This window comes from Harpia harpyja, chromosome 1 (genome assembly GCF_026419915.1).
Source record: "Harpia harpyja isolate bHarHar1 chromosome 1, bHarHar1 primary haplotype, whole genome shotgun sequence".
Lineage (NCBI taxonomy): Eukaryota > Metazoa > Chordata > Aves > Accipitriformes > Accipitridae > Harpia > Harpia harpyja.
Window position 1 is genome coordinate 60,758,003 of NC_068940.1, and position 22,680 is coordinate 60,780,682.

General features: G+C 40.4%; 1 protein-coding gene across 1 annotated transcript in view; it reads left to right on the plus strand.

Annotated features, from left to right (window-relative positions):
• The window catches only part of ITGA9 (integrin subunit alpha 9), a 235,452-nt gene that overhangs the window by 116,871 nt on the left and 95,901 nt on the right, over positions 1-22,680 (plus strand). The window contains exons 16-17 of the mRNA XM_052796650.1: positions 3,696-3,851; positions 16,933-17,009. Of these exons, the coding sequence (XP_052652610.1) occupies positions 3,696-3,851; positions 16,933-17,009 (233 nt within the window). The remainder of the gene's footprint in view (positions 1-3,695; positions 3,852-16,932; positions 17,010-22,680) is intronic.

Here is a 22,680-nt window from a genome sequence, read left to right on the forward strand (position 1 = left end):
TCTGTGATTACTTTTCAGATTTTTAGGACTTTTTGGTACTAAAGCCAAATAGAAATGCAGTCATAAATCTGGCAGAGGCTTTGCTTGCTTGGTTTCTTCTCCCCTGCTATGCCAGAAAACAAAAAGGAAGAAATATGTGGCTATGCCCAGCTTCTACCACAGCATTTAAAAAATATGTATTTCTTTGAGGTGATTGTTTTGGGGGAGGAGATGGCAAGCCTGCTCTTTGTTAGGGTGAGCTTTCAGGACCATGGTGTCTTTTGAAACATCTCTAAGTGCCTTATTGCTTTCTTAGATGTTCTTAAAAGTGTGCTCTTTTTTGGACATGGAGTTCTTTGCCTTTGCTAGATAGTAGTGAGGGATCATCCTGTAATACCCTTGATAAAACCCCAGCTTGTTCATACAAAACCAGCTTTTTCTTCAACTCAGAGTCATGTCACGCAACGTGCCTCACAGGAAAAGATAAAAGATCCCGATGAAAGGATACAGCTGACTAGGGCTGTTTCCATTGCATGAAGGGATACTGGCAGAAGGGTAATTTACTGGGATTGAAGTCTATTGATTTCTGCAAAAGCCTTGTTGCAAAAGTTTCTTATATCCAGGATGAAATCTGATCTGAAAGAGAGAGAAAGAAAAAAGCCCACCACCCTAGAGAAACTGCTTGTAAGAACAAGAAAACTACATGGGATAGCTCATGGCTTGTGGGAAACCCAGCTTCAGGTCCCCAATCTAATTCAGGCACAGTGAAAACTTGCAGCAGTCTACTGACATCCAGTCCGTACAGACTGGATATTTATTGCTGTTACTCACCGAACCCTTGTTACATGGTTGTTTCTGTTGATAATGTTAACTCCTTGGATATTACACTTGTTTTAATGTCCTCCAGACATTTTTTCCATTAATGAAGCTGTGCTGTCCGTGTGCTATGATTTGCCAAGGATGCTTTCTCATGATGCAGAAGTGTCTTTAACTTTCGACACTTCCTCAGCATAGCAGCGTCATGGTGAAAAACATTGAATACATATAAAAGCTGTTTGTGGAAATTTTCCCTTGGCAAATCCACTTCATTAGGGCCATGTAACAGATACGAAAAGCAACATACAGTTTCCTTGACTCGAAGGATTTTTCAGTCTATCTCAAACCTGATTGTCATTGCATCTTTTGACTTCCTTTTAGAAATCCGGAATACTTAAAAGCAATCTGTGGGCTGTGTTATCAGTATATGATTCAATGACTGGAAGCAGTACGTTTAGGTAGACTGAAAGAGAAAGAAACTGGGTGTATTTCCAACCTAAAATAGTACTTTTCCAGATTGTGTTTGGGCAAATACTCATTATTCTCTTTACGTGCGCACATCCCAGACAGTCTGTGGTGTACCTGCGAGGCAGAACTGTCTTACTGAGGACAAATCCCACAGACTGCCGCCTTCGTGTTTGTAGGATTGTGAGCAGAAGGGACTGAACATGTGGCAAAATTAATAACTGGGTAGCATTCATACTTTCATCCTTAATTAAAGACAAGTGGGCATGTGAAATATATTTCCCCAGGGCAGTGGTGAGGGAATATCCACACATGTAATTAATCTAGCTGCTGGAAGTCACAATTTTACCACTAAAATGAAGCAGAAAGAGACACCAGTGAACAATATGGGCACGCTCCAACATTCATTGAAGTCAATGGGAAACTTGTCTTTTGACTTCAAAGGGCATGGGACCAAACCCTGCAAGATCATATTAAAACACTTAGAAGTCATTAAGCACTTATTCTTGCCATACTGCAATAGCAGAGCTAGAAAAACTATAGGTGGATTTTGATTTAACCCTCTCCCTACATTTTTAATAGTTCCATGTTTACGCAGTGGTTGCATACAGTTGGATTAGGTGGCGATTTGCCTGATGATTTATTGTGTTTGACTGTTGCTGCATGGCATGCTCTTCTATAGTCTTGTTTCTCTGTATACGTAGTCTTGTATGCTTAAGTTAATACATGTGATGTTCTGTGAGAGCAAAGCTAGTAGCTTCTGTGAGTTGTAGTATTGTTATTTAGTAATCTCAGTATGGTACAACTCCTACCTCGAGGGTGGGACTATGGAGGGGGCTGAAGGTGTCAGTGTCTCTTCTTCTGAGGGGATTAGCAGTGCCCCAGAGCGAGCATGGTCCTTTTTATGGGATGGGGAAGAGGTCATAGAGCTGCCATCACTACTGCCACTATGTCCGCTGTCAATTGGTGTCCATTACCAAGAACACACAAACTGCTCTAAGCAATGCACAGTCTAAAATTTCGGGTGCTCTGGGCTGCTGCTGGGCACAGGGCCATGGCAGACATCAGTAACAGGGGAGGGAATTCACGGGCTGGCTGGAGGCTTCAAGGTGCAGGAGGGTAAATGTCATCCAACCTGGTCTTTGCTATTATTCACCCGGCTAACCAATGATTTGGGCATTTGGTTAGCCACTAATCTTTGTCTGACTTCAGAGACCTGTGGCCAGTCAATGTATTAGAGAGAGCAAACGGTTGCCTTGAAACAGATCAGACAGGTGGTCAGAAAACCAGTTAGTGCCCAGGTTTCCCACATCTGGAAGATGCAATTTAAGTTGCATTGCATCTCAATTACTTGTTGTGGTTGGCAGGCTGTGTTCAGAGAAGCCTGCTAACTGATGCAAGGCGAAGTTGAGAGTTGGTCCATTTGAAGATTTGTTGTGCTTACTTATGGTATTTATTGCCTCAATTTCATCTGAGCTGAATTCATGCTAAGTTTTTAAGTAAGTAAAATTTAAGAGGAATCTTTACCTATGAAAAGGTAGAGCATTTGCCACTTCTGTTTTCTGGTAAATTGGATTTTGGAAGTCAGGACTGAACAGAGCACAATGAGCATTTTGTCCTCATACAGCAAACTGGATTTAGGCATCACATGTTCTGACAAATGGTATGAGTTTTGTGCCTTGGTCTCCAACAACAAGAAAAGGCAATCCTTTTGTCCCTTCAGACGAATAATGTGGCACCATTTAATACGTCTGGTATGAAGCCTACAGCAAATAAAGAAACTGAAAAACTTACTTTCTTTACATACTCAAAGTGTTAACTGTGCTGAGGGTGGGGGGAGCTGTGAGTTTTGCTTTCAGAACTGTGCTGGAAGATGGCTTGTCTTGCCCCTGCATGTCTGTAATCTTGTTTTATAGCCACATTGGTATCTTTACCCATCCACTCATTTCGGTGATATTGCAAAACAACAAGGCAAGGTGGAGGGGTTTTTTTCTTTTAATGAGTGAAGCACACTGGAGGTGACCTCGGTCGAAGTCTAGGATTTAGAAACCCCAGAGATGAAGATGATTTGCTCTTTGCTTCTAATGGAAACACTTCCTAATTTATTTTATGTTTTAAGAAAACATCTTGGTTTTATTGAAAAACACTTGATTTATAGGTGTACCAAATATGCCCCTGCTTCTGTGGAACCAAGAGTAGGTCCCAAAAGAATAACTAATTTTTTTCTTGACTTTTTTTTTTAATCTTCTAACTTGTTTTCGTATAATGTGCTTATTCCCATTTGGCACAGAGAAGAATAAAGGAAGTAGAGAAGCCTGCTTCCTGCCAGCAGTGTTGAACATAAAAATCTACTTTAATTTTATATATAATTGTTGCATATAAAAATCTGCTTTCCTATATGCATAGGTGAAATAGCTGTTTGTTTTCTTTTACAGAAAAGAGTCAAAGATGTCATATCTCCAATTGTATTTGAAGCTGCATACAGCCTTGGGGAACATGTGATAGAAAGAGGAAAAGAGGGCAAGGAACTACCTGCTCTCAAGCCCATTCTCCGCTGGAAGAAAGGACAAAAGATAGCACAAAGGAATCAGGTCAGATTTGGACTATGTTCTTTCGCTAGAAGGCCTGTGGGTGAACTGACAGCAGAAGTGGATGTAAAAGGGGGCTGCCAAGCCCTGGGTCATTTGCACACAGTAGACTTTTTGTACAATATCTACTGTTGCTGACATCGGTGCTTCTCCATGACATAGTAAAGACTTGTGCTGACAAGGTTGGGCAGTGCAAGGTGAGGTTACTTTCTTGGTTTAGGGTGTTTGTGCTAGGAAGAAGGAGACTGAATAAGAGAAAGGATGAGAAAGATTCTGCTCCTTCTGGTTCTTCCCTTTCTGTAGGAGGTTCTTTTGAAAGGCTTGTCCCTGGCCGCCTTTCCAGGCTGAGCCTTTCTTAGTGCCAGAGGGACAAGGCTGGCTCCAGGAGGGCACACGGGAACTTGGCCCTCTGCATGAGGGGAGAATGGTGAAGAGAATAAAGAAAAATTTGCCTGGCCCAACTGCCCTGTTTTCTTGAGGGCTCCTCACATCCAGTCATGTGGCAAGAGAAACCTGCCCCTGCTGTTATTGCAGGACATGCCGTGCTAAAATAGGATGGTTTTCTTTCAGAGAAAGTAGAGGGTAGTAAGTGCAGCCATGTACTTGTTAGGATCCTATTTTGTTCCACTGCAGTGCAGAAAACCTTTTTGTCTTTAATTTTGGTGAGAGCAAGAGAATTCCCTTAATTTTGAAACACTTCTCATTGAGAGAGTAGAGATCTTTTTTTTTTTTTCTTTTTCTTTCTTTGTCTTTTTCTTCAAAATTGTTCCCTAAAGAGTTGAAGTGTATGTGATTATCCCGCCTCTCTTGTTTGTCTGTCTCGACCTCACTAGTATCTTTGGAAAATGCTGGCCGATTTTGGCAGGTTTTGACAGGAATGATGAAGAAAGTGCTTATGAAGGTATTAAACACCTTCAGGGTTCATGAAGCAGGCACTCATGTGGAGGAGAGAGACCCTGTTAGTGACCTTCTGAAAGACTCCAGTTTGAGCGTGGTTCTTGTAGGTGCAGGACAATCTGCCAAGGAAGGAGCCTGCAGGACAATTCAGCCTCCCACCATGCTGGCACCAGAGCATCCAACCATGAAACTCGAGGCTCCACAGGGAAATCAGACTTCTTCTGTGGCTTGCAAAACTTCTTGTGTGTCAAAATTGCAGGATAATTTAGGCTGGAAGGGACCTTTGTAGATCCAGTTCCTTGCTCAAAGCAGAGCCAACTTAAAAGTTAGATTGAGTTGCTCGGGGTTGCATCCAGTCAAGTTTATTTTCCAAAGCTTGTTTACAGAATTATGAGCTGGCATTGCTTGTGAATAGGAAACTTTTTTTTTTTAAAGCTGTGAAAAGTCTGTCTGGAGTCTGAGGCTTTTAGCAGTCAATTGTTAGATCTGGTTTTTAATCCTGGGAAGTTCATGCGTATTAAGTGATGCTTGCATCATCATCTGTAACATTATTTTCTGATGCTGCTCATAAGGATATGTTATTTTGTTGAAACTGCAGGTCCCTGAATACTACTACTAAAAAAAAAATTAACTAAAATGTTTAAAGAGATTTGCTTTGTCATATATCCAAGTGTTTTGGACTGTATTTGACTATAGTCCTTGTACTTAGAGACATGAGTATTTATTCAAGTATGCTTTATTTTTATAAATGTATGAATGAAAGATGCAGCTAAGAATTATTTATTTTTATGAAGAGGGATTGTGTGGCTGTTACATTTCTGAATGTTGTATTGTTGCAACAATATGACGGGAATTTGTGGAGAACTTTGGAACTTGAGCACTTGAGCAGCATGCTCAAGTGAAAACCTAAGCATTACATGAATGAAACTGCTTGAATGCTTTACCACTGGATTTAAACTCAAAAGGTCACATCTTGCCCTGCAGGCATAGTCTCAGATCAATATTAAAATACCTAAATGCTGAGATTATAGAGCAGAAACAAAAATATGTTGGGGATTTCCCTGACTTGTTTTCTTGTGTAATTTGGATGAGAGGGAGCCAGTTTAACAATCCCTTTCCATTTGCTTTCCAGATGTTGTTCACTTAGCTTACTAAAGAAAAGGATTTTGACATGGGGTGTGCCTGCAAGTGTGCTTTCAGCTAAGGAAGTGGGAAGAGCTTCAGAGTTAGTGTGGCAGTCATGGTGACAAAGCCCTGACAGAGTAGCCTCGAGGCATGGTGGCTGGGTCCTCAAAGACTGATTTCATGGGAAAATCAGGACGTAGTGTTCTCGTTTGGGATTCTTCTTATCTCACAAGTAGAAATTGTTTTAAAAGCCCAAGAGGGATAGCAAAAAGCAAAGTTTATATAATAAAGGACTTACATTTTCAAAGAATCTAATGATTATGGAGGGACCTTACATTTTGGTAGTCCAATTCAACACAGATTTAGTGGGCTCTGTTTTCAGAAGATAACAGCATGGGTGAGGGCAGGTAGACAAGCTTAGTGTTAGTGCTAGTACTGAAGTCTTTAAATATAGCTAGTAGTGTGTGGTTTTCAAAAGCCCTAGATCCTTTTGATCTGGTGAGAAGTGGCATTTTGAAATCAGAAATATTGCATCTGTTGCTTCAAGGCACCATTAAGATACTGCTAAGAGACTGACACTTCTCTAAAAAGCCCAGGTGGCTGGTTTTTGTGAATGAATGCAGGAGAAGAAGCTGGAAGTAGTGAATTGCTGAAGAAATGGGAGGGAGCCGTGATTGGGCAGGAAAGGGGTAGACTTCTTTCAAGATCAAGGTCTGCTAGACCTACTTGAAAAGCCACACATCTTGCAAACATGTGGGTTTTATAGTCACCTAGATATTATTTTATTTAAACTAAAGTGATGTTAAAGCTGAAGTGATCACTTTCACTGGAATTTTAGTTTGTTTTTCATGAACCAGATGTTCCCTGCATGCATGCATGACTTCCCAACAAGAGTGTACAGCCCTATGGCTCACAAACAAGGAGGTAGGAAAGCCATCAAGAGGCCTCTTGACATGAGAATTGAAGATTATATTGAGCATATGAAGTTCTTCATGGTGCTTTGCTCTAATGCATTACGGAGTCAGCTTGGAAATAGTGTTCATGGACGCCCACCACCAGAAGTGACATCTCCCTAATGATATAATCACAGAAAAGGATTTTGTTGGATATTCATCCTTTAAATCAGTATTACATTATATGTGAGAGAACAGTCTGGTCTTGTACTAATCACTTAAACCAAAGCAGAGCTACAGTAGTAAAGGATTGGATGGATGTGGGGTATCATTCAAAACGCTTTTATTTATTGGCCACCTGTATTTTAAAAGAATGCAGCTTTACTGTAAGGCAGTGCAAAATGCTTGTGTTTAAAAATAAAACAAAACCAAACGTTGACTCTTCAGTGAAGGAGCCTGCCCTAATGAACTGTTCTTGAAACAATCAAAACATGATAAATAATTTGAACATCTGATTGATTTGAAGAAAAGGATCTTAACTGAAATTTCCTAATGAAAAACAGGCAATTTGGGGACTTGATGTATTGGCCATTTTTTGTAAGCAAAGAGGCTCTGATACTTCAAAATGAAGTAATAATGTCATTAAACTGGTCTGAGGGACTATTTGGCCCAGGATACAGTAACAGTTGGTTTCTCATAGACTTAATTATTTTCTTGGTTCTTGTATATGCTTACCAGAAACGATGGGTGCTATAGCTTGGTGTATTTTTTTGTGGTAGGAAAAGCAAATACTTAATGGTTATATGTACGTGTCTATTGATAGATGCCTTGGCAACTTGTACAATTGTTGGGTGGAGACTGGTTGTGTGGAGAAGATTACAGATTTCCAAGTTGTAAGCGGCTAGCCAGCTCAGTTTTGCTCAAACAGAAAATCTCTGATGGGTCAAGATTGGGTGGGGGAAAAAAAGATTCTACTTTTTGAGTGTGTATTATGAACTTTAAAACTTCCCACCCTGAGGATGACTTTCCATTAGCTTCTTTGTTGCCTCCCAAATCCAGTTGCTACCTCCATCCACTGGAAAAAACTAGTAAGTCTTCTTCAGGGAAATTAATGTGTATTTAGAACTTGGTTTGGCTTAGTTCGTTGTGAGTGGTTTGTACTATAACATTTATTTTTGTATACCCACTGTATAAATGCATATCAACCAAGGAGGAGAAAGATCTCCTGCCAAATACAGTGGGGATTTGTTAATAGTAGTATCCAATAATATATCTTAGAGTTCAAAATGTGGTATGCTAGAATTCTGCCTGTTCTAAATACTGTAATAAAATCACCTGCTGTTATGTGGATGGAGACACCATTTTGTTATAGGAAAATGTTCTCAGGAGATTTAATTGCGTCAGTGTCTTCAGGACTTCGTGAATGGTCTGCCATAAAACTGCTTGTAAGTTAGAAGAAGAGACAGAAAACGTTTAGGACGTTCTGTTCCGAGCTATGCTACTGACTTGCAGTGAGAATTTGGGTACAGTGCTGCACCTCCAGGTGACTGAGGCTGCAAGTCTCTGGGATAAACTTCACCTTTTTAAAGCAGAGGAATATTTTTTGGAAATACTTGTGTTGGAAAAGCTGGTTAAGTATTTGCACATAAATTAGCTTCGTTGGCAGGTATGCAAAAGTATGGGAGGATTTTTATGGAGCTGAATTCTGAAAACCTTTAGTGATTTTTGGTTTGCTGCACAAATAATGCCATTCTCTATTTTAAAACATGCACACACTCCCCCAGTCTCATACTGAGGACAAAGCAATGACAGATCTAGACAGGCTGAAATGTAGTGTCCATACACATAGTGTGGTCCAGGTTTGTCAGTGATGCCTTCTCCAGAGCAGAGATCCTTGTGTGTCTGCTTGAGTCAGGTCACGTCTCTGCCAGCAAACTGAGCTGTGCCTAGGGCATTTCTAGGCATTGGAGTGACATCTTTATCCTGGTAAGCTGCTGGAATGGTCCTTGGCATGGTTTTAGCCTGTGCCAACTACTGCAAACCATTCCCAGGCATGGGTCAAGAGTTAGGACGTTCCTGTCTTGGAGGCCAGGGCAGTTTAATTTACTGGTACAGCTGAAGCCTCAGTACCTTAGTATACCTGTCAGTAGCTGGATAGGTGGAAAGTTTGAAGATTAATTGACTTACACCCAGGCACATAGGAAGTCTTTGGGAGACTGCAGGAGTCAGCCTAATTGCCATGTTTCAGATGAAATGTCTTGCCACTAAACTCTTTCCTCCTTGGGCAGGGCAAGCTCCCAAATTATCGTCTGCATTTATTCTTGCAGAGATCCACCATGTGCCACTCTTCCTGTTTAATTGCCATTGTTTACCCTTTGGTTGGAGTGGGATTGCTGAAAGTGATGATTTCTACTCCTCCGTCTGCCATCCCTTCAGTGGTGTCTGTCTTTTGCTCTAGACAAGTTTGGTCAGAATCGATGCTGAACTGGCAGGGACTGGGTGTTGTTCATGCCAGGAAATCTGGAAAGGTCCCACCCTGAGCATGTACTGGATTAGGCCGAGTATTACATTTGCCTGCCTTTTTTTTTTTTTTTTTTTTTTTGTTGTTGTTGAATGGCAATAAAGAGGAAAGATTTACAAGTCTGGAAGAGATTCAGAACTGAACAAGAACAGCAGGTGTCCAGATGTATTGTACCTCTGAAATGTTTATAATTAGCAAACTCGCTGAAGTAAGAACGAGTGGAAATCAGTGCCTCAGATGGTATGCATGTTTCTATATGCTCGTTCTTAAGCAATGACAGGCTTGGCCAGTAATTGTCCAACTTGTTCATAATCCTGTTTAACAACAGAGAAAAAACAACACAACTGAGAATGTGTAAGACGTGGATTAATCCCCAGGTTTAGATCTCATGGGCTTCCTAAAGAACAATAGTCAATATCATATGCTAATATGCACATGAACACAGATATATAGACCTTCACTTCTTGGTATATGTGCTAGGGGAGTGTCAGACTACAGGGTGATCCTCTCTTAGGTGGTAGGACATGAATTATCTGATTTAGTTTACAGGTTCTTCAAATAAATAGGTAGAGAAAGGAGAGATGATCACATAAGCATTTGCAAGCTGAACCCTAACTTAAAATCCTAGTGGGTACTTTCTGCAGTTCAGCATAACAGCATGCATTTCATTTCCAAACTCCTCTGTGGATGGAGAATTGTAATTGTAAGAAAGGGGGAGTTCTGCTTATGTGTGGAGCTGTAAAAGAAAATTGTAATATTCTTAAAAAGCCACAGAGACAGTTGACAGACTTCAGGAAGCCAGGCTCCATTAGCTCTGTTCATATCTTTTCAGCAGTTGTATGAAGGATCAGTATAGCTTAATTGGAATACCTAGCATCTTGAGAGGAGATAATATGATAGTATTAGTTCATTCAGTTCAGAGTACCTCAGTGCCACAAAATCCTTGTCAGTTCAGAGTAGCATTCATAAATGCAAAACCACTGAAGTGCAGGTAGATTATAGGAGAGGACTTTCACATATCCTTGGGGGTCTAAATGAGCTAAAGATAGACATAAATTGCATACCTGATGATTTGAAGACTTTTTTTGTGTTTCCAGCTGGCAAAACAGCTGCCACATCTGTTTTTCATTTGTCATTGTTATTATGCTTTTATATTTTTAATTACACAGTTGTGTGATGAGTAACAAAGGTTTTGACTCTTGTGTTAAAATGTTTAAGTATAAAAGCATCCTGCGTGAAAAAGATTCATCTTACACAGTTCCACTTTTAGTAGTAGGAATAAGGAGCTTTAGAGTAGAAAATGTTCTTGAATATCATTAAAGAACCCTCCTGAGAGGATATAATTGAATTATTCTGTAGTCATCCAAAATAAATGGAAGACCATTTAAGACAAGACAGGAAAATATATTGAGAAATGTGCTGCAGAAATCCATCCTATAATGGTATGGGGAGATGGGACAATTAACCCGATAGGTCTTTCCCATCTATTGTTCTATGAATTTATAAGGTCTGAAGTCTTGTAAAATGAGAACACTATTTGGATAATTTGAACTGTTAATGATTTAAAAAAGAAAAAATTGCCTCAGCCTGAAAAATGAGTGAGTCAGACCAGAAACCTAATAAAGGTCTGAAAGGCTGGGGGCGTATTTCTATTGCCACCAATTGTAATTCTTCACCCCAGGAGAATATGAGGACAAAAGACTGCGTTGTTAAATCCACTCACTGCTGTGAGGAATAACTAATACATATGTTTATTAATTTATGCTTGCCTTCAATAGCTAACAGGTTTCATGCCTGATCTTTTCTAAACAGCTGACTTCATTTGGGAGTTCCTGTTCCTCTTATATTTGAGTGTCCTCTCTCCTTTTTAGCTTGGTGCTCCAGCCCAGTTTTTAACACTTACTGAAAGCAGGATGCAGCTGAAATAGAGGAAAAATGATTGCATTTGGCCTTAGATGGCTTGACAAGTGGCAATGTGCTAGTCATAAGCCATAGGCCCAGAGTCTTCAACTCAATGAAGTGATGAATTTCCCTGTAGCCTTCCCCAGCTGGAGAACTTCGACTTACATGGTTGCACCCTTACTAGTGTAGTAAAATAATTATTACTAGCCAGTTTCTGTTTTCTTATGCTAATGCACTATAAATGAGCATCTGTTTTCTTTGCATGAAGACATGTTCTAATGAAGTCTACATGGAGCTGAGGGAGCTTGCTAGCTAACCTTGGTCCCCTGCACCATGCAGTACCGGCATGGCTCTTTGGCTTCGTAGTAAGATTCTACTGAACGCTTATCGCTCCCTCGGTATTCCTGCCTTCGTCATGTGTTTGCTCCACCTCTCATTAGGGGTATTGTGGAAATCATGCATTCTCATTTTAGCCAGCACATCTGATGAAATCCTGCAAAGTTTTTCACAATATTAACTGTTTTTCTAGTGGGAATTTAAATCAGCCATTTTGCACTTGGCTTAGTAGGGTATACAAATGGACCATTTCCATAAGTAGTATAGTGAAGCATAGTATGTCTGGGGAGAGTCAGTCACTATTTCTATTTCTGTGGTCAATAGATCTGTAAGTAATAGCTTTATTTTGCAGGCAACTTGAAAATTTAAAGACAAAATAAATAAAGGTCTAAAATAAGGCTCCCGTATCTATATTTAGGCACATTAATATCTAAGTGATCGATTTGTAAAGCTGTAGAACAGGAAATAGTTCCTAGAAAAGGCAGTGAGATTTGCTTACAGCTCAGTACTTTTGAAAATTGGATCACATATCCTGGTCCCTAAATAAGGACCCAGGAACCCAGCTTCACCAGATAACATGGTAATAGCGATATAGCATCAAGATCTAAAAAGTAAAAAATTATTAGACTAACAAGCCCCCTTATCCTGCATCCTTTAAACAGAATTGCTTTTGTGTTACTAGCATGATGTAATCACTAAGTCATCCCTGCACATACCATAGGGTATGGTGACAATTTACAAGAAATCAATGTAGGCATTGGAATACTGTATTCTTAACCCAGATTATTTTGCATAACCTAAGTTATGCTGCTGAAGTACAGTTTATGAAGTTAAAGGAATGGATACTCAGTTACCAAAGGCCAGCCCTGCCGCCTTTTAAGAGGTGCTATCTGAACCTTTTGTAGACTGATGTGTGAGGAAGTAGTTAAAGGCCTGATCCAGAGTGAACCGCTATTCTCTTATCCAGACCAAAACCCAACTTGTTTTCAACGGTTCTTTTGAGAATCTCATTTCTCCCCCTTTTCTTCAAGCATTGTCCTTCAGCTGTCACTTTCCCTTTTGTATGAAAGGATGGGCACAACTCTTACTGGAATACAGTACTGGCAACCTCTCAAAGTCTTGATTGCGCATTTTGGCTACAACCTGGAATTTCCATATACTTCCCTGAATTTTGGGAAGTTGAATGTCTTGAAATACTAAATTTTTTCTTTGTTCATTGGATGATTTCCTGTATTTTCTGTGGGCAGAAGTGCCATAAAGACAGGTTTTTTTGGTTTTCTCTGTTTCCTGTTCTCTTCCCTACTCCCAGAAACATAGATGTGTTTAATTTTAGATAGCCACTGAAAGGAGGTGAAGCAATTTAGTGAGATAGGTTTGAAATCCCAGATCACTTTCCTCTGAGCAGAGAGGTCTGACCATTAGGCTGAAGTCAGGCTTCTTCTTGCTTGTTTTACCTCCTAGCAGCATTCCTTAGCATCCACCATCAGCGGGAAGGAAAAGGAGAATATCTTCACACCCAACAGCCAGCAGCTTTGTGCTTAGGATGCCTTAGGATGCAGGAACTAGGGATTCATCCTCCTCCTACTTCCTGAGGCAGAGGACTGTACATTTACCCCTGGCCTTTACCACCAAGTGTGGAATTTAGTCCACTACCTCTCTTCAAGAGGCAGACTGGAAACAAAGGTACTTGCTCTGAGGCCCTGATCGGAGTGCCTGTCTAGACATATGCCCTTCCTTATCAGCTGGCTCTAGGTCTTTCCTTATGTACAGATGTGTATATTCACTCTTTATAATTAGTATATCTTAAAGTAGGCTTTTTGACTTACCCTCTGCAGGACATGGGCAACATCCATCTCTGCAAACCTTTCAGGATATATCTGCCACATTCCTTGACTTCCCAAGAAGCATCATTTTTTCTGCCCAGAAAAGTTGCCATGCAGAATTTGAGAAAACCGTTTGTCTGGGAAGCTTGGTGACCTGGTGGGAACTGCTATGGAGCAATTCCCCATAGCTGCTGGGTTCTGTGTGGCAGGGGAGAGCACAGAGAGGAATTGTGAACCCTGGAAACACTGGATTTGCTCTATGCTTTGCTGTATATCTGGTGATTGCAGGAAGTCTGACAGACTTGCTGTGCATGCACTTTACATTAGCTTTGTGTTTGTACAGTAAAGATGTGTCCTAGAAACACTGAGGTTATCCTGTCCCTGCTACTGAGCACACAAACACCTATTTTTCTCCTGGAAATGCCAGACAAAAGTGTGGTGGACTTGAGATAAGAGATGCAGCTGTGTTTCTCATTCAGGACAGTTTTTTGCCCCTTCCCCGCGCTCTCCCGCCCTTGCCCCTTGAAATTTTTCTTGTACGTATTTCTTATGTAAAGAAGCTTCCTGACCATCTCTGATACACATGTTCAAAGCTGTGAGGTACTTGGTACAATATAAGTGCGATCCAGTAAGAATCACTTGGACTTCAGTAAAACCAGTGTGCAGAATTGTTCCTCTTCACTTTGGGTAACAGTAACTGCAAAAATCATTAAGTGTTTCCACAGTGCAATGAATTTGTTTTGTCCTGCTTCCCTTTTTCCAGTTCTGGATAATACATACAGCCCATTGGTTACGTTGTTCAATGCTTTTAATATTTAAAGAGCTCTGTAAATCCCTAAACCTGGTATTGTAAAGCTGAAACGACTTCAAAGATTGCTTAGAGTTAAAATTAGTGATTATATTGTAGTAGGGTCTGTGCATATCCCAGGAATGGACTCCTGCTCTAACAACATGCAGTGTTGAGGTAAGTACAGTTTTTGGCCCAAAGAAATCACAGCCCAAGTAGACCAAGTAGGGGCACAGTAACAGAATATATAAGCAGTGTTCACAAATGTTATGACAACTTAAAGTGTGTTTACCCCTTAATTCTTTAGAAGGGTTTTCAACAGGCAGGAATTGGTCAACTGGAAAGGCAGAAGAAGCAATAGGTTGGGGAAGGGAAGGCTCAAGATAGCAGAGAAGAAAATGGACCAGGTAGATTGACTGTGAGAAGCTACAGGGTTGAGGCTCTAGCAGGCACACGAAAAGGGGAGGTAGAGTCATGGCAACATCTAGCCAGACCAGGGAAATAGCGGAAAATAGCAAAATAATCCATAGATGTCATTAGCCTGCGATGGAAGTGGGCCGCTGAACCACCTGTGGCAGCATCGATAGGTCCTAGCAGCTGGCTGGACTGGAAATCCTTTCTTCCCCCAAACCTGAACAGGTTCAACATCCTCCACAGAAGCAAAGGGTTCACTCCTACACAGTTATGCATCTGGCGACTCATCATCCTAATTTCTTTCTCCCATCCCAGTGCTGTGTAGGAACTTGCTTTTCTATGACGTAACAAAATGCTTCCAATGTATTTCAAAGTAGCTTGCTGTCTAGTGCATGATGTGTTGGAAGAGATACATGCTCAGTAGTTTTAGAAAATGAGGTATTTGTTCATTCTTTCTGAAGAACCACAACTATAGATTTAGTCATAAAATTCCAGGATTATTAGGTAGTTACTTAAATGTACTTACAGTACTTTATTCTTTGAAACATGCAGGTCATACCTTTGATCACTCTTCTCTTTGCCAAGACTTCTGCAATGCAAATAGGGAAACTCTCAGGCAAGAATATTTTTACAGTTTATTTTTCTTTCTCTGAAGGTCAAACGGTCTTTCCTATATATAGCTACTAGGTGGTTAAGGATTAATTCTGAGGACTTTTGAGACTATACCTCTGAAACGTGCCATGTTTTGAGAGGGATACCTTGTGCTCGTTCCTGTCTCAGGGCTATTCTTGTCCTTTGGTGTGGTAGTCTTTATTAAGGAGGAAGGGTAAGTTCAGCCCTTGTGTTTAAATCCTCAACAATTTCCACTTCTGAGATTCTGAGAAAGCAAAAGGTGGGAAAGGAAAGTGGAAGGGCGAAGTAAATAGCCCCAAATGAACTGGCCACCTCCCATCTTTCTTTTTTTTGCAACTCAGTGCAGCCTACTGCATAGTTTGATATCTGCTAGTCCAACGCCAATTAACTTCATAGAGGTCCCTCCTTTTTGGAGAGCTCTGACAATATTGAAATAGGAAAGCAAGCTGCCTCCTTAGCGAAGAATCTTCCTGGAGAGACAAGGACTAGAAATCTCTATGCCCTCTGGGCTTAAGATTCAAAGTCTTTCTCCAGTCCTGATACAGTTGGGCAGAGCTCTTAAAAAATTTATTAAGTCTGTATCTTCTCCCCCACCCTGAGTCTCTCCAACCCTATCTGACCATTATGTGTGTCCTGCACAGATTTGCTCTGTCTTTGCATTTATGATTGAAATGTATTTACTTTGGTAATAAAAGTCATGAAGCCAAGCCTGTAGAAAGGAACATTCATACTAAATGAAGAAATCAGTGGATTGACAGGTTTCCTAGCTGAACACTGTTGGCAACCCTCATTTTGGGTATTTGTCCTTTGAATATTTGGTAAGCTGAAAGAGCATTACAACTCTGAAAGAATGAATCCTCCAGCCTGAAAAGTCTAGTTCAGAAAGGTATTGGTCTCTATTCTCAACAGCAGGGGAAAGTAACCATGATCTTGACAGCATCTGGGTTTCTTGGATGCCAGGAACATGTTCCTGTCCTCCTCTTTCACTCACTGGTGGCTGCCTTGTTTAGCCATGACAAACTACTGTAGAGATTTGCGTAGGCTCATAGACTTCTCATGTATTCCCCTTCTTTTTGCTGCTTAAATAGCATGCCCGTGTCTAGTGGTGTGTTGTCCTTTCACAGTTCCTAGCTTTATCAATATGTTAAATTTCCTAAATGATAGTCTTTACCAGAGTTCACAAGATTGACAGTGGTTCCATTGTTTGAGGCTATCAAACCAGGTATCACTGGTACATAACAGTCTTTATAATTTTCTGTTGCTTGCAGGATGGCAGAAATGTTTCCTACCATACATAAAATCTAAAAAAAAAAAAGGTTTAATTCCTTATCTTTAATATAGGCTAGTGAATATGTGATTCATTATTTCCTTGCTTGCAATTCTTAGGTCTGAAATAGTTTAACAAATAGTTTATTTTCGGTTTCATTTTCATGCACATGCATTCGTAAGAGAAACAAGAGTGCCAGAAATATTGTGTGAGCAGTAATTCTTGTCAGATGAGAAGTGGGAATGGATTGAGGAAAACCTCTGAGAGAGTCTGGTTTTGGTGAAGCTGCTTATTCACTTAGAAGAGAATAAAAACGGCTCTGATAATGATGAGATTTGCCTGCCCTTGAATTTCCATAACACTCACACCATATATTCCTATATCACAGATTTTGGTGTTTTTTTATTTCATCCAAGCATGTTCCTTCTTTGAATTTTGATCTTACTCTTTTCATGGTGTAACAGTTCTTTTCTCTGTTTTTCACAGACTGTTTTTGAAAGGAACTGTCAATCTGATGACTGTGCTGCCGATTTGAGACTTCAGGGTAAATTATTGCTGTCTAGGTGAGTAGGTGAACTTTTTTTTTTCCTCTCTCTTCTTTCTTGTATGCTAGTATGCCATTCATTTTATGTAAGATGGCATTGAAAAATCAAAATACAAATACAGATGTTTTATATCCAGACTGGAAGGATGACGACAGTGATATCATCTTTAGTGCAGAAAGGTCTTGAGATGTACGCAGAATCTGAACTCCTGTGGTGGGGGGCTCTGTGCATGTACAGGGCAAGACACCTTCACCTTCCCAATCACAATAGACAAAACTGGAGAAAAAAAATAGGGTAACAGAGAGGAGCGGGGAAAGTAAATATGTGTGCCCAAATCAAGTACCAATGTGGACCATGTAATTTTTCAAAGACAGCAAAATACTGTTTATGACATGGTAGGAGTAAACCTGTCTGCAGAAAAGCAGTTTTGTCCAGAAAAAATGTCACATAGAAGGTTAAAAAAAACCCTCAGAACACGGCAAATTATCTTCTTCAAATTATCTTTTTCTGTTTCTGAACTTGTAGTTTTGCTAACTTTCCTGAAATACTGCTCTCCTTTGTCAGATTCTTCTTGTTAGTAACTTGGGGAGGGGTGTCTGATTTCACTTTCTTCTGGGATAATAAACCTCATCAAATAGACCAGAGATGAATGTTTATGTTCTATCCCTTGTCACTGGTGTCACTGGTGATCCTAGGAAAATGCCTATTGTTTTGCCAGGATGTAGTTATTCAATTTTGGGATAAATCAAGCTAAAGGTGAACTCTACACATCACTTCTGTTTCCTTTTTATCAGCATTTTTAGCACATTTTTAGAGATGGAAGTGCTGATGCAAGTTATTTAATTGCGTGCCAGAGGTTTTGCTGTTCGATGGAGATGCTTTCTGTGAAATGCTTTCCTTTCAGGTCAGGAAAGAGAGGGGAAGAGACTCCCTTGCCTTAGGGGGGAAAAAAAAAAAAAAAAAAAAAAAAGGAAGAAGTAATAATCAGGAGATATACACACATTTTATATAAGTCTACAGCATGCTGTAACCATACTTGGAGACAAAACTGAACCAGAGTCAAGTCTGAGAAGTTATGGACTTCTCCAGACACGACTGAAGTCCACAGGAATGTTTCGGGGGATTGGCTGGGAGCAGGGCTAGGTCTCAGGTTGCAGAGTCCGAGCTTTGACTGCGATTAGTCTGGATTTTTGACCTTTCTCTCGATCTTTGTGGTGAGCAAAATCTGTTGAGAGCTGGAGACGTGTCTGTGCAGACTAGGGAAGCCAGCGAGGGATTTTGTCCTGCAGTTGGGGAATAATCAATAAAAAGCAAGGGACAAGTCCTAAAAACTTGTCAGTCAGTGTATAGTAATCACAGCAGTAAGAGCTGTATTTGCGATTGGAGCATTAGACTATTTATTTTTATGGCTGTTATTTATGTTGTCTTGGCAATTTAAAAGCCACAACTGTCAAAACCACTTAGGATATTCAAATACAGTTTCTACGTTTGTATAGCAAAATGTTGAACAAATGCTCTCAAATCTTCTTTATCCAGTGACACTCTGAACTCCTGCTTGAAATAAACAGGAATTCATCAAATCCATCAAGTCTGCACAGAATGGGTTTTCTTTAGCTAACGGGCTGTGTAAGCTTCAGTTATTAAGAAACATAACGCAATGGGTATCTCTAAAGAAAACAGATTTTTTATTATTATTTTTGCATGTAAAACTACAAAAACATGCCATGGATTCTGATTTTAGAGAAGTGCTGGTCTTGAAGAATATGGTAATTTTTCCAGCCCCATGTGTTTTGTGCTAAAGAATCCTATCAGCATTTTTCCACATTATTCCTGTTTATGCTAAGTCTGTGTAGAAAGCAGGGGGGTTTTGTAGAAAGAGCAAAAAAGGTGACTCGTTTATTACTATCTGCAGTAAACAATTGACTTCATTGTTAGCAAGGTTATGGCAATGCCTTTGTCTAAATAATCATGTCTGACTAAATTTGGTGGACTTATTATTGGAAAGAATGCAATTAATGACACAATGATACATTGGATTGAAATAAACAGGATGTTTATGGGAAGGCAGCAGTAAGTGCTGTCTCTCAGATCTGCTGCAGCTCTTTGAAGATGTCACTGGACATGTGGATAGGGTGATCCAGTTAAGATCATCTACCTGGGCTTGCAAAAAACTTTTATTAAGATTTCTCAGCAAAGGTTCACAAAGGAAGTAAGTTGCCCAGATCTGAGAGGAATGGTGCCTAAGCATTACTACCTAATTAAAAGCTAGTCAACAGAGAGAAGGAGTAAACAGTTTGTTTTCCTGGTGGAAGAATGTCCACAAGTGCTTGTGCTGGGGCCAGTGGTATGCAGCATATTCATAAATGATCAGGGAAATAATCTGCTGGAAATGAATAGTGCAAGGTGATAAAGTTTGCTAATCATACTAAACTATTCAAAGCAATGAAAAGAACAAACGAGGAGGTATGTTTTCATGAAGCATGTGATTACTCTGTGAATTTTACTGTTGGGGATGTTGTAAATGCTGAGAGTTTACATGGTAGAGAAATGGCAAATAAGAATGCTGGAAGCTGCAGAAATATATCAGCAAAATAACACTCTGTGCTTGCCTTGTTCTTCCATAGGCCTCTTGCTTGTAGACATGGTTGGATACAGGGCTCTCTGCTAGATGGACCAACTTGGTTTGGCTGTTCTTACACACTTTTCATGAATTTGTAACATGTTAGAGCCAAAAGCTATGCAGAGAGCTATATATTGTAAGACATAGTTTTGTCCATCACTATATATAACATGCTTTCAAATGTGTGCTGGTTAGAGCGTATATGTGCATAGGAAGTTAGCTAAGATTACATTATCATCAAGAGAATTGCTTGCTGAGGTCACTCTTATGAGCTCAGGAACTGTACAAGCTACTTTGATACAGATTTCACCTGGGATGCATTTGAATTACTAGAATTACCCAGTTAAAAGATTGCACCCAGCTTTAAAGACGCCAAACCCACATACCAAATGACTAATAGGAAAACCAGCCTGTGATGGCAAAAGCTAACCAGGTCTGCTCTGATTTTTCTTTTTTGGGGATCCTCCTTCTCTTCTGAAGACTTACTCATGTGCCCTCAAATTGGGAATACTGCACTTTGATAAATAACAAACAGACAGCCCGGGATGTTAACACTCAGTCTTGGTAATGACCTAATATATGGCCATATATCCAAAAAGCTTGAACCAAGCAAATCTGCATGTGTAAGTTAGAAACTTCACTGCTGTTCTGATCAGATATGATTGGGTTTGCCTCGTTATTTGCTGTTGTCGAGGTGCTGCTGCATGTGGAAACAGTGCTGCTGGGCAAGCTGAAACCCTCCACTGTGAAGTTGGAGAAGAGCGTAGGGTAGGACTGCTTGAAATTGGGCAATGATAAAAAACCTTAAAGCCTTCTAACTCTATCTGGAAGCTTTTGCAAAAGTTTGGGAGGGTGGGGGTGGGATATGGTGGTGATTCCTGTATTCTGGTTTTTTTACTACTTCCGTTATAGTGAAAGTCCTTGAAGACTTGGGCTGAAGACCAGGGTAACATGCGGGTAACATGCTGTATGGAGTGAAGAAGAGTTAGAATGCATTTATTCTAGAAAGAAAAAGGTTTGTTTTCAGTTAACAGATGAATGTCTTTAAGGCTCATCCACCTTCATTGGCATCAATTTGCATGTAAACCCATCCCAATTTCCTGAAGGGATTGTGGGACGAAGGAGCCAAACTCTTCCTCCTTGTGGCAGATGGCAAGAGGAGCAAGAGTCATGGACTGTGGCTTGGCAGGTTCAGAGCAGAGATTTGGAAAAACCTTCTTGTGTAGGCAGTTCATGCTGCACAGGAATGAGGTGTGCAGAGACAGTGTGCTCTGCCATCCTGGGTTTCAGGACTTGGCTAGATAAGGTCCCTGCTGACCTCATCTGTTGCTGGCAATAGTTCTGTGTCAAGGAGGATGAGGATGGATTGTATGACCTCTAGAAGTCCCTTCCAACCAACTTTTCTGCAGTTTTCTGACTCATCTTGAGGTAAATCCTCTCTGTAACCTTAGCAAAATTGGCTCAACAAAAACCAGCCGTTCACCAACATGGAAACACCTGCCTAGGATGGTTATGAGTGTCTTGCAGTGCTGTGGCTGGAAACCTGCCTGTGGGACTCCTCGCCTCTTTCTGACACCAACCTCTGCCAGCGAGAACATGCAGCATCACAAGAGGGAACAGTAATATCGAAGGCTAGACCTGGCAAAGCAAACCGTGGGGATTTAACTTTCTACGGCAGACATTATGAGATAGCATGCAGAAACAGCCATAGTGGTGTGTGCTAGTATTACTACAAATGGTCTTTTTAGTGGTTGGCCTGGACTTGGTCGTAGGACTATGAGTGTTGTTAGCCTAAAACTACAGATTACAACTTAAGAGTAAGAAAAATGGAGCCATGGAGTGTGCTGGGGACTTGGTGAAGGCAGTGTTGGGAGAAACTGAAGGAGCAGAAGAGAGGCGTTTCATCTTTCCAGTCATGACTGTTTTCAGATCGATTTTTCTTAAAGAATAAACACGTGAGGTTGTGGCAGCACAGAGCAGAGAGACTACTCATTGCCTCCCCTTCAAAGAGTCTCCAGGGTTAAATCTTGCAGCTGTCATAGGAGAACAGCAAAATCTGGCCCTATCCATGCAGTAATGCCCTGTGTTGGGGGAGGAGGTATTTCTAAAGGAAGGCACTTAAAAGTACCTTAGTGTAAAGAGGGTATTTAGGTATTGCATGTGGGTAACTTTAATGACACAACCTGAAACCATAAGAGAAATAGGAATAGAATATTTTGCAATAAACTTTATTTTCATGGCCATAGCTTTGGGACAGCAATAGGAAACCAGTTTTCCTTTCCAGCAATCCAATACTGAAAAGCAAAATGCAATTAAAGTGTTCTGTTAGCTATTATTTTCAAATATTGTTTAATATTAAAAATATATTTATTACATATTCATACATTTCATGCTTGACTTCAATGCCTTGCTGTTTTCTCAGCACAGCAAATGTCTTTTCCATCAGGTTTCTGAGCAAATAGCACGTTTTTATTGAGCCTCTCCGTAGCTACTTGTTTAGAAGCTGAACTGCATCTGTTTCCTCAAGATGTGCTGGAGGAATCTCTGAAGTGGGTATTCTGTAGAAGATTAGACCTCCCTAGCCTTTAAAATCTGCTAATCCATTCCTCTGGTACTTTATATGGGAGAAAAGCGCTCTGTTCTTTTAGGAAGAACCTGAAAGTACTGAGGGAGAAGGGTTGACAGGAACACACGTCTGACATACAAAGGCAGTTTCAGGTCCTGAGCTGATGCTTATCCATCTGATTGGCACTCTGCAAAGGCAACGGTAGTTATCAAGCCCAGTTTATGCTGTAATGGGAACCAAGTGAAAACCGTGGAGAAGACATTTGAGTAACAGTGAGGGTGTTTGAAAAAGCAGACTTTCTTCCAGCTATAATAAACCAGCTAAAAAGACCAAAGCAGAATGGGTGGTGGCTTCCCTGCGAGATGCAGCCACGAAGGAAATCCTGTATGGCTGTGTAAATATACTGACAGCCTGTGTGTTGCAATGGATAGAGCAGCTTTACTGAAAACAAACAATACAAGAAGAAAGATGATGTTGCGGCATGTCATGTAGCTGCTGTGTTC